Genomic DNA, 12566 nt, shown 5'->3' with positions numbered 1-12566 from the left:
CAAGACTCCCTGCTGGATGCCCCTGGGACAGGGTGGGGCACCCAGGGCTTGAGTCTAACCCACACTGACAAGAGTCACAGTTTCCCAGGTGTCCTTGTAAACTAGAATCGATTCTGGCTGGACGGAATCAACAGGCTGCAGTGACCTTCTCACAGCTGCTTGTCAGGGAACACAAGCAGGAAAATAGTCTGTGCAAGTGGAAAACACACATAACTCTAGCAGAGGCGCCCAAAACAAAGAAACTATTTTTTATGAACTTCATTTTTAATTCTCTGGTATATTTAAGTAGTAAAATGACAACGTATTACTTATAGAAAAAATTTCAGAAAATCTATTGCATAATGAATTGTAAATAACAGTGTCCATCGTACCAATTCATTGCCAAAGAGTGACAGTGCCATCTTTATTCTACAAATGCCTAACCTTGTGCTCCACGGAAGGCCAGCATCAGAACCACCTCCCAGCGCCTTAGACATCCCGAGGCCCAATTCCAGACCCGAAAAGTCAAACTCTCACAGGATCGGGCATGTGAAGCTGCGTCCGAACAAGCCCCCCAAGTGCTTTTCATTCATACTCAAGTGTGAGTAGGAGTACAATGACACAGCTGATTACTTTCAGAAAAACCATTAAAACGTATCCAAAATGCATCCTTCTCTGAAAAGAGCAACAGACAACATCTAAAACTGACAAATCAAGAAGTTGTGGCTCAAACATATTGTTTAGTATAAGAGATAAAAGGGAGAAAAAGTGGCTGTGTCTGGAGAACAGGGCTGTATGGATTGGAAATGATCTGTGTGTTTTCTGACTCTATGAATGTATTGCTTTAATAAATTATTTAAACTGCAGAAAAGAAAAAAACACACACACAAAGCATCAAACAAACCCAAAACCACCAAAACGATAATAAAAAGCATGTAAAAAGACACAGAATCTTCAAGAGCTCACTATTGCTTGAATCTCAGGTGTACTACCTCAGATGATAAAGGCGGCAGACAGTTCATCCTTGAATAAATTTGTGTCTGAATACATTGACGTGTTTAAATACGCCTCAATTTTTTTTTAAAAAATAAAGGAATCAAAACACAGTAACAAATTTATGTTCTCAAATCCCAGAAATGGAGTTCCTCTTTCAATATGTGCTCCACTTCTGGTAAATACAATCAGAGAAATAAAAGACCAAGTCTTTCTAGCCAGTCCTGTCTACAAATTTAATCAGGCAAGAAAGGTTTCCAAATCAGTATAGAAAAGTAAACTTTTGTAAAGTACTCATATGTGCAGAAAGGAGCAGAGGGCAGGAAGGTGGGTTAGTAGAATGTCAGAAAACTAAGAAACACATCAGACATGGAACTTTTCTCTCTCGGGCAAGTACATGTTACTATAACAGAAATCGTTCAGTCAGGGTCCGCATAGACCTGTCTGATTTTCAGCTTTTTAAGGAGATTTGTAACAGTAACCTAACATATTTTCCCCCACTTCGCTGCTAAAAAAAAAAGACCCAAAATATGATTCTTTTGTAAAACTTAATGCCTAATAAAATAATGCATAGAAATAACATATATTTACTTGGACAAAGTATCACCGGGTAATAGTGGCTTTAAACATTTGAGTCCCCACACACCAATTTGTCTTGATTATTTTCAGATGGGTTACTAGGATTGCATTACAAATTTCCCTGCAAGTACAGAAATTTGCAAACTTTTTAAAATATTTAATTTCATAAACATATCAGATCCAAGGTTATTATTCCTTTAATGACATTCTCATTGACTTGCATTTCCGTGTTCTATCTTGGTTTTAAGAGAAAGGAGAAAAGTTACAAGGATCTATCCTGCTGGGCATTTTGCAAAACCCTGGCTCTACCTCTGGGATGCACTGTGTGAATCACGGTAAACCTTGAAAAGTGTAAATGGGAATAAACTAGTTAGAAAAATCATAACACATAACTTTGTAATGAAGAAATGAGAGGTGGGAGATTGAAAAACAGAAGTGATATAATTAAATTTAAAGTATATCATTTAAAATATGAACTAATTGGTGTATTAAATTTAAAACAAGATTTAGAAAAAATCAGTTTGTATATAAATCTATATCGACTTAGGAAAAACAATGCTCATGTTATGTTCCAAATACTTTTTTAAATTCTCTTTTCTGAAGATATATACCTTTACTTCCTCTGGACTAAAGCATATCCTGAAGTAATTCTTTATTTTTCTGCAGAGTGTCTGAGTTCTGAAAAGATTTGGCTGTCAAGAAACTATTTGCCAGAGCCACTTAATTGTCTCTCTTAACCTTCACTCATATCCTAGGAGACACTTATAGGGAGTTTTTTGTTTGCTTGTTGTCAAGTCTCTGTATGTGCTTTAAAAGTCCACGTCTTTCAAAGGTTAGCAAGCTACAGTATACATCCTTAAATTCTAGATTTCCAGTTGATATATTTTTTTCAATAAAAATAATGAATGCTTGGGAATGTTTTTAGAGGGTACCCAACTCTTGTGGCTTAGTCTCACTTTCACAATTTCTGAATGCTCTATTCTCTACTTCGCTACACATACTTATCCATGTTAAAGTCAAATGGATGTTCTATAATCCAGTATTGAGCAGAATTTTGCAGTTCATTCTCCTAACCTACATTTTACCAAAGGGCTAAAGCAATAAAAGCCAAAACAGAAGCATTTTATTTGATTGAGGTATGTAAGGAAATCTGATTATTCAGGTTTGAAAAGATGGCCTCATAGAATTTATAGACAGGCCACACAGGGGGGGTGGAGTTTCTTTCTATTCCTAGAGATAGGATCCCTCTGCCCCACTAAGCATTCCCAGGCGAGAATCAAACATTTGTAAAGGGTATTTAGGAGACAATATAAGCTTTCAGTTCCAATATTTGATAACCTTCTCCATCAAGAAATCCTCCTTAGAATCTAATCCATATACCCTATTCCTCTTTTTAAACCATTTCCCTCTTGTTCCGTCCGGAATGAAGACTGAAACTACTGGTCACCATCATCAGAACAATAGTCCTTTATGTCAGCAAAAAATTGAAATAAAACCTCCACTTTCTTTTCATTAAACTATTTCAGATTTCTTTGTACCTTTGTTTATAAGTTGCCCTTAAATTGAGGTGTTATATTCACAGTCCCAGAGTCATTTTTTGTTAAACTGTAAATATCCACTAATTGAAGTAAAATAAAATTTCAGCATTCTGAAAATGTTTAGCTAAACATTCATGGTTTCAGCATATTTTTTCCAGAACGAGACCATATATATATATAATGCTTTAAAGCATGGTCATATGTTTCTACCTTAAGAAGGGAATTAGGACTTTGAAAACACCTCAGAGAAGCTGATAGTGATTATGATGACAATTTTACTTATTGTGCTTTTAGAACAAGCAAGGCATGACTACGACACACTACTGATCCTTAAGAGTTCACAGTCTTATTGAAGAAAGACAAGTATCTAAAATATTATGATATAACAAACCCAAGAGACAAGATGTTAGAGTCTAATTCAGCAGGGTAAGGATGGCAAAGATGAGGTCAAGAAAGATTTCAATGAGATGAAGTCTAAAAACTGAGTTGGGAGTAGGAGTAGGCAGTTCACCAGACTGCAAAGCAAAAGTAAAAACTGCTAAAGCAAAATGAGCATGTGCAAAGGCAAAGAGGCATAAAAGAGCTCACTGTGGGGAACTGAGGGATTGGAAGGGCGCAAGCTCAGAGAATGGGGAGGGACAGAGTACTGGGAAGGCAGGAGTTAAACTGAAACAGTCAGTAGTCCAGGGCTCAGATTATAGAAGGATGTCCTGGACAGCTAAAGCATTAGGACTCTGCACTGAAGGAAGTTGCAGCGTTGGAAGTAACAAGGTCAGGTGGCTGTGCTTTGATGCCTCTGCAGAGAGTGGACTGAAGGGAGGGGAAACTGAAGGCAAGGATGCCAATCAAATGGCTGTTCACCAGTTTCTTTGAGGCAGAATGTGGGTGTGAACTAAGGAAGTAAATAGGGATGAACAAAGCCACGAAATCAAGATAATTTTAAAAGGTAGAATTGGCAACTTGGTAAGCAATTTGCAGTTAATGGTAAAGAACTGGGAGGACTGAGGATAAATCAAATGTTTTTTAAACTTGGGTGATGATGCCGTCAACTTAGAAAGGCAAGAGGAGTAGGAGAGAGAGGCAAGAGAAGCAGGAGAGAAAGGCAAGAGAAGTAGGAGAGAAAAACAATGATGTCAACACTGGTCTTACTGAAAGTCAACTGTCTGTGGGCCATCACACTGATGACCGGGGTTGCTGTGTAAATGCTATTTAATGCTGACAATCAGCTGAGGGCTGAGGGGTGAGTCCAGAGGGGCCGCATTTTTCTAATTGCATAAGGACCCAGTGGTGTATCAGGGATGAAGCCCAGCAGACAGGGCAGAGGGGAGACCCCGGCTAGAAATCATAACGTTGGAGACCTAGCTATACAGAACTGTGCTGGCCACCACAGTAGCCAATAGCTACATGTCTATATAAAGTCACAATAATTAAATTTAAAAATCCATTTCGTTAGCCACAGTTATGTGCTCAGTGGCCAATGTGATCAGCGGCTCCTATATCAAATGTACATACAGATTTTCCCTTCATCACGGAACGTTCTATGGGATTGTGTTGCCTTAACAGATGGAAGATAAGAGGGAAGTTTTGGGGACAGGACCTCAGGAAAGAGAAAGTGAGGAAGATGAGTAGAGTGAGAGGGAGGACTCAAAGGTGGATAAAGACAAAGGGAAAAATCATACCACTGTGACCAAGAGAGGATACTTCAAGGAGACGAATAGTGAAGAATAAGAAAAACTAAAAAGAGATCAATTAAGAAAAGGAGCAAAAAAACTGACATTAGGGTAGTTATTTTACCCTGGCATTTGGCATAGTGTGTTGGAATCATTACCATTTTCATATGAAGGTGGATAAAGACAAAGGGAAAAATCATACCACTGTGACCAAGAGAGGATACTTCAAGGAGACGAATAGTGAAGAATAAGAAAAACTAAAAAGAGATCAATTAAGAAAAGGAGCAAAAAAACTGACATTAGGGTAGTTATTTTACCCTGGCATTTGGCATAGTGTGTTGGAATCATTACCAATTTTTCATATGTGAAATGACTCAATGAGAGGAATTCTCCCACTCAGATGACACGTTTAGCTTTTAGAAAAAAAACTCAGAAGCCCAGAGGAAGGGAAATGTTGGAAATATGACCATTCTCTTCCCACACTTTAATGAAGGGGAGGCTTTCCTTGCTTAGCCATCATCCAGCTATCGTCCTTCTGGGAGTTTCTAAGAGTCTCTAATTAAGGTCTACAACATTGCCGTATAGGTTTCTTGAAATAGAATATCTAATAATTATACTCAGACATCAAGCAACACAGTTCTCTTTTCATATCAAAAAACCAAGCTGATAGAACAGCAGTTACCGGGGGCTGGGGGCAGACTTTTCTTCGCGAAGCTATTTTTTAGTAAGTACGGAGCTTCCCTATGGGATGGTGAGAAAGTTCTGGAGATGGGCAGTGCTGATGTTTGCACAGCAATGGGAGTGCCGCTGAACTGCACACCTAACGATGGTTAAAATGGCAAATTTTCTGTTACATAGATTTTACCACAACAGGAAAGAGGTTTTTAGTGAAGCTGAACTAAAACGCAATATGGGAGAGAATCTGGGAGAAACCTCTGACAACTCTTGAGCCATGGGACAGTGAAGGCACCAAACATAAAAGCTGAAAACAATGCTCGCCAACACCTGTTACTTGAAGCAACATGGGGATGTGCGTTAGATTTATGATAGTAGGTGGGAAACATGGGTTTGCAGGTGGTAAGGTGTTAGGCATACTTGGTTGCTGTGGATGATACAGCCTCCTGTGGAAGTGTCAATGGTCTGGAAAAACGGAAGTTGGAGCGTTAAAGGGTGCTAACAAAAATAACAATGTATTGGGTCAGTTTCATCAGCAAGATGGCATCTATACCCTTTTCTTTATTTTTTGCGCCTCAGGTCAAGGCAAAGCATAAATATCAGAGGTAGACCCCAAGGCAACCCTGTTTGCGCAGGCGAAATGCTCACTCTGCAGTCACAGGAGGGAGAAGAACCGAGGAGCACTCGCCACGCAGCCTCTGACTCCCGGAAAGAAACCCTGAAGGGATCCTAAGACAAACTATCAGGTGCTCCCATTTCTGTCACTGCAACCAGGAAGAGGCTGTGAGGCTAAAAAGTCAATCCAAGCAGGTCAAAGTTCATGAGTGCAAAAACTACAATAAGCCAATGAATGTTTGGCCCAGAATTTTTATAAGTTATATAATAATCGTTTCACGGATTTTCACTACTGACATCAGCATCCAGACTTGTCTTGGTGAAGATACTGAAAGACTGGAAGTAAACACTGGCATGCCCTGGGCCTCCCCATTCCTTCACCCAGGATATTGACCAAACAGAGAGAACAGGACCATCTTTTAATCCAATCAGTTTTCCTGAGCTACTACTCGGAGCTCTGCACAAATCACACGGGGATTCTGCTGATGCCACAACGTGACAAATCACATCACCTCGGGACTGCAAGCTAAAAAGGCATTGACACAATGCAAGAACAGACACTGGAAGTGGAAACAAACCAAAGAGAAAGAATGGAAGAAGGAAGGAAGACAGAGAAAAATTTAAGAGATGAGTCAAACTATACTTACAACTTTCAGCCTGATAGTCTGGCACAAACTGCTCATCATTGTCAGGTACCTGAGCTGAAGGGAAAAAAGAAAATTAAAAAAATAATTAAGAGAAAAACTGCCAAGACTTAAGGAATGTCAAGTAAGATCTTCCATGCCAGATATTTTTAGGCTGGGATAAAATTTATGATTATTTGCCAATTAGCTTCTATTTAAAGTGGCATTGGCAGCAATACTTGAGAGGGGAAATTTCAGCAGCACCATTGTTGTCAACTAGAAAACATGTATGTCAGAAATATAATGGTGGCAGTCCCTCTGAATTTCACCTGCCAGATGGAAATAAAAGAGACACGTAAAGTAAAAGAAGCCATCGGATTTCTATTAGCTGCAGTGTTTCTTTATGCAAGTAAAATATATGCTTTTGGAGTAAAGAGTATTCCAATTTACCCACTGCCAGTGCTTAAGCGGCCCGATTGAAGTAACCACATAATTCTTTCAAATAATGTGCAGTTATTACATCTCTCAGGGATTCTGCTTTCTAGAAATCATCTGATTTTGGTAAGTTCCATCTATTGCAAGTTAGACTACCATAATTAAAAATGTTTGCCCTAAATTTGGCCAAAATATGCAACAAAGTTTCTTAAATTATTGTCGTCTATCTTGGCCCTATATTATAAAATGTTACAATTCAATGACTATGGTCATATTAATGCCAATAAACTCCGTCTTTTCATGCAAAATATTTTCCTGGTTACTAGTTAGAATTAACAAAAAGAACATCATTATTTCATCAGTCTTAATGTCAAACAACTTCCCTATTTTTAGTAAGGGAAAAATTACCAAATAGCAAGGACTTTATGCATTCGGCAGCAAATTAAAACACAAGTAAACTTTTTCAGTTCTATAATATTTTCATCATGGTTGATTGAGACATCAAAATAGGCTGCCCCGAATTGACAGGATATTACAAAAACAAGTTTTCACATGCACACTAATGTGCGCACTCACTCATATATAACTACCTATATAGAAATTAGGTTACTTTTAATTTGGTAAAAATGTAATGAACTATCATCCTAATTAACGTTAGTTGTGATCTGATTAGCTAGTATTACTTTACTAATATTATGTAATACTGAATCTTTTTATCCAATCAAGTCATATTTAAATAGATGTCAACTGATACCTTTTTTTTTAAAGAGCCTATTCTGTATGGGGGAATGCTTACTAAAATAATCAGTCTGTTGAAAAAGTTTTGTGTTGGTAATTCAATTGAGTTAAGACAAATTAAACATAAAAAATAAATTATATATTTTAAAAGTTTAATAAAAGAGGTTTACAACATACATATAATTAAAGGCTTTTTATCAGCTTATTAATAATATTTTTAAAAACAGACTTGGTTAAATAAAATTTATATTATTAAGAACAGAACCAATGGTAATTTTGCCTATTATCAAAATATATGGAGTCTGACACCCATTTTATAACAACTTTCTTCTGGACACCAATATTTAAACTTATTAAAGATAAACCCCATTCTCTGCTACAAAATGAAACCAAACAAATTAAGGGCGTTTTCCAGATTATAACTGATGCCTATTTCTTCAGCCTATATTTGAAGAAGGGTATTCTCTTCATATTCCACTAATATCTGATACCTAACTAACAAAAGTCGTACAATCTTCAAATCACAGTTTTGTAACTTGCTGGCAATGTAAACTGTGTAACATTATTTAACCTGAGTGAACTCCATTTTACTCACCAGTTTCATAGCGATAATAGAGATTTCTGGTGAGGATTAAATGAAATAGTCTAAATAAAATGCCCGCCAATGCCAGATACTCAAGAAATGTTGTTTTCGTCTTTCCACCACCCACTCATTTTTTTTTTTCATTTCACTCACAATAAAACTGCTTCAATCATTACAATGCAGGTTTAAAATCTTCACTTCTAATGAATTATATTAGACATGGGAAAAATTAAGAGCTGAAATTTGTACATTGGCATTCTCTTAGCTACAAACATTTTCCTTGCATTGTAGGAAGCTTGGGTTTTCTTATAGACTCACAAATTATAGCTAGAAGATTACCCTTTAAAATAAGTCTCTACACCAAAAAATTACAAGAATGTTTTTAATATCTATTTAATAACTAACAGCAGGTAGACAGAATCAAATCCTACATATTTTTCCAATCATATCCACATGTTTTGGTTTTCCTTCTAAATTAACAGCTAAATAGACATAACTATTGAGATGCAAAAATTATCAACCACAACAATTATTATGCTTTTAAAAAGCCTACACTTACAAGAAATTAATAAAAATGTAGTATCGCTTTACAGGAATACTAGTTTAAAAGTATATTTGCAACTGAATATGCTGGTATGAATGTCCTATAGGCCAAACTCTTTTTTTTTTTTTTTTTTTTACTACGATAAGACAAAGTTGCAACTCCATAATATGTATCACTTCAAGAAAGGCACAAAAATCTCTGATGAATGTGAGTTGTGTGATGGGAAATGTATGCAAAAAAAAAGGGGCAAAACTTTAGGAGCAGAAGAAACTGGAAGTATACAGAAAATAGCTGCATACTAGTAATTTGTAAAAAGAATAAAACTTGCTATTTCTGTTCTAACTCTTTAACATACTGAATAAATACTTCACACTTACGCTTGAACATGTTACAGAATTTTAACAAAAAACATATGACTCACATATTTCACAGAAGCTAATCTTCAGAAACTGAATGGACCCAATGAAACAGCAGGCTACTTAAATAGACAAAGGCTTACGTCTACCTCTAATATGAAGTTAGAGTAAAAGGAAAGCAGTTAACGAAAAACACAAGTTGGATCTGGACAAGGAAAATATGACAAAGTATTGCCACACTCGTAGAATACATTTCATTTCTTCCCCTCAATTCATGGGAATTCTATGAAGCAGCACACTATAGCTGCTAAAAATTCGTGACAAGTCATACTAACTCCAAAGTGGAAAGTTAACAACAGAGGCCAACCTAAAAAAAAAATTTTAAGAAGGGTTATTTTTTCCCCAGCTATCTATTATAACTACGCTTGGAATAATCACCTTCGAGGAATGAAAATGTTTCCACACACTCCGTAATTAAAGAGGAAGGGGCAGAGTAGGACATAAGGGGAAAGTAGATACCCAAAGACCAATAAAAGGCTTTCAAGAAGATTGAGCATGTGGATTTTATTGGTAATAGCTGCAGCGGCTCTATCAGATCATTGCACGTTAATAGACAAGTTGCCATCAAGTCTCAGGACTTCTGCTTTCAAAGGAAAGCATCTGCACCCTCAGCTATTTGCTTTACCTCGATTATTATCCAAAGGTGCGTTTCTCTCTCTCTCTCTCTCTCTCTCTCTCTCTCTCTCTCTCTCTCTCTCTCTCTCCTACATAGCAACACATATCATGCGAAAGAAACTGATGAAAACAGTCATGATGCCACAGAATCACTAACCCTAATGCTTAATTTTAATATATTTTCTTAACATTTCCCAGGGAGGATGGGGGGCAGGGCAGTTTTTAGTTTGCCTTTATTTTATGCATATTTTAACCTTGCAAATGGAATAATAATCATTACTTAAGAAAAGGTGAGCATTTACATATTTTCCAACGTTGGCTGCAGGCAAGGGGAAAAAAGCCACACCTTTTACTTACAAACTAGGAGCCTGTAGGGTTTCTCTTAAAGCGAGAGAGAAAAGTGGAAACATTACCCATTAAACAAATGTCAAGTATCAAAGGGGTTAATATTTAATTAAAACCAGTTCTATCCACTGTAACAATGACCTGGAGCCAAACAAGGCGGAAGATGTATGAGTCATTCTTTCTGCCCGTGAATGAGACAGCTGATCGCCTCAGCAATTCCTCCAGACGAGCCGGCAGAGCTGGAGTTCTGCCTCCATTCACAAAAACACAGTCCAGCATGAGCCATGCGGCCCAACCACAATCTTTTCATGTCACACCCTTCTGCGGGCCCGAAAGCTAGTCAACTTGAACTTACAGTATAAACACTGTTTTCCAGCTCTATCTCCAATACAGTGCAGAGCCAGGAAGGTACACGTTTAAAGAAATGACAAGTTTAAAACTTGAATCCCATAGATTTATTCTCCCTACTTCATAGGGAACTTGCCACAGATAGGTAAATGTACAAAACTAAAAAGCAAGGGAGGAAAGAGGCAAAGGAAAAAAAGGATGAAAGGAAGGCAGGAGAGAGAAAAACCATTTTGAAAAATGCTCCCCTTTTTTTTGCCTGTTATTCAAAGTTTCTCTATCCTAAGATTTTAACAGAGTGCTCCTAACTTTGTAGCGTTTCACTTTGAACAAAGGGTTAAAAACAACTTCCTCCAAAGAAAGTGAAATTCTAAGTAAAACAACAAGAAAATCAACCTTCGCACAGTGGTATTCTGTTAAATGCTAAAATGAAGCTTCAGGCCATGGAATAAAATAATCATGAGGCCACTAAGGCTGGCTTTATACCACATCCGCTTTTAACATTGAAATGATTACACCAGTGTAGAAGCATTAATTAATGCAGAAGTATAAACATATTCAAACAGATAAATAAAGGGGCTATTTCCCCAGGATAGAAACATTATTCATCCTTGCTGACGACATTCTGTATGTTCGAAAAGAAAGAAAACAGTAAGTTTTAGTTGTCTTTAGTCTAAAATTAGCTACAATTTCTAACTCTAAATTGACCTGTAGTGACTTAAAAACTTAAGGATAGCTCAGAGCCTGTTTCTTGCCAAATATTTTCTCTACAGAGGTCTGATGGGGATGATGATGGTGATGATGATTTTCTTAACTACAAGTTTATACACAGGTCAAACGGAATCAAGTCATATTATAAACTCTAAGAAATTACACATTTTCAGTAACTGAACTGGAAACGCTTAGCTAAATTTCATAAACATTTATTACAGCCCTCTGGAAAACTATATTATGCTACAACATATCCAAATTCTACTCTTGAAAAACATTATTTTGCAAGTAGACCTTAGATGAAAGGTATTTATTTAATTCCAAAGAATACATAAAAATATAATCCAGTACTCTACCTGCTCTACCTGCTCTCTTTTAATCAAGTACAAAAGATAAGTCTCTCTTTCACATTTTAGAGAATTTCCTGGTACAGTGCAAAGAGGAGTGGTAGCCTTCCTAAAAACAACAACAACAACAACAAAAAAAACTCTTGTTCAATTACAATAAATAATATAGACTTCCATGCTTTATTGCTTAAATTCTCAATTCCTTTTTTATGTAAACCTCATAAAAAATAATGCCATTTTAAAGCTTTTACTTCTTACTGCCTCACCTGAAAACAAAAAACATTCAAGAGCACATCTAATTTGTTCCATTTTAAAAAGTTACAGTATACTTTTTTAAAAATGAAAATGAGTACATTATGATGGAATATTATTGCACGACAATATGTATAACATATTATTTAAGAAACTTCGTAATAAATGTCTCTACTTTTAAGTCAACCTGATTATTTGAAGGTCAAGTAGTAATCAAAAGAAAAGAAAGAAAAAGAAAAACAGCCTTATCTGCATGATGTGAGGACCTCTGGTGTAGAAAGGTTGTTCTTGAAGATAAAACTCTGACTCAAGTGTGGTGGCAGTATGAAACCTGACTTACTACAATACCACTGGAAAACATTTTACCCTGATGGCAGCGAATCACTGTTGACTTTTTTCCTTAATATTAATGATGAAAGGAAATCTCAAGAGCATCTAACAGCAAAAATAACATTCAAAAGTTGCTATGTATTTACATGTAATATGCGTGAAGTGTATGACGTCTTTCTGGTGTGTTAGTAGGTAAGCTTGAATAACAAACTTTAGAGGAATGCGATCCTTTT

The 12566-nt window shown here is 36.6% G+C and overlaps 1 protein-coding gene across 11 annotated transcripts in view; it reads right to left on the bottom strand.

The window, feature by feature from the left end:
• ETV1 (ets variant 1) overlaps window positions 1-12566 on the bottom strand; it is an 83440-nt gene that overhangs the window by 64126 nt on the left and 6748 nt on the right. For 8 of the 11 annotated variants that reach the window (XM_006779057.2, XM_015558195.1, XM_015558194.1 and 5 more), the window contains one exon: window positions 6697-6750. The exons of the other annotated variants lie outside the window; for them this stretch is intronic. In XM_006779057.2, coding sequence (XP_006779120.1) covers window positions 6697-6750 — 54 coding nt within the window. The remainder of the gene's footprint in view (window positions 1-6696; window positions 6751-12566) is intronic. 11 annotated transcript variants of the gene reach the window in all.

Source organism: Myotis davidii, unplaced genomic scaffold, assembly GCF_000327345.1.
Source record: "Myotis davidii unplaced genomic scaffold, ASM32734v1 scaffold168, whole genome shotgun sequence".
Lineage (NCBI taxonomy): Eukaryota > Metazoa > Chordata > Mammalia > Chiroptera > Vespertilionidae > Myotis > Myotis davidii.
Note: the sequence above shows the minus strand (reverse complement) of the source record. Positions and strands in the feature narration are given on the sequence as shown.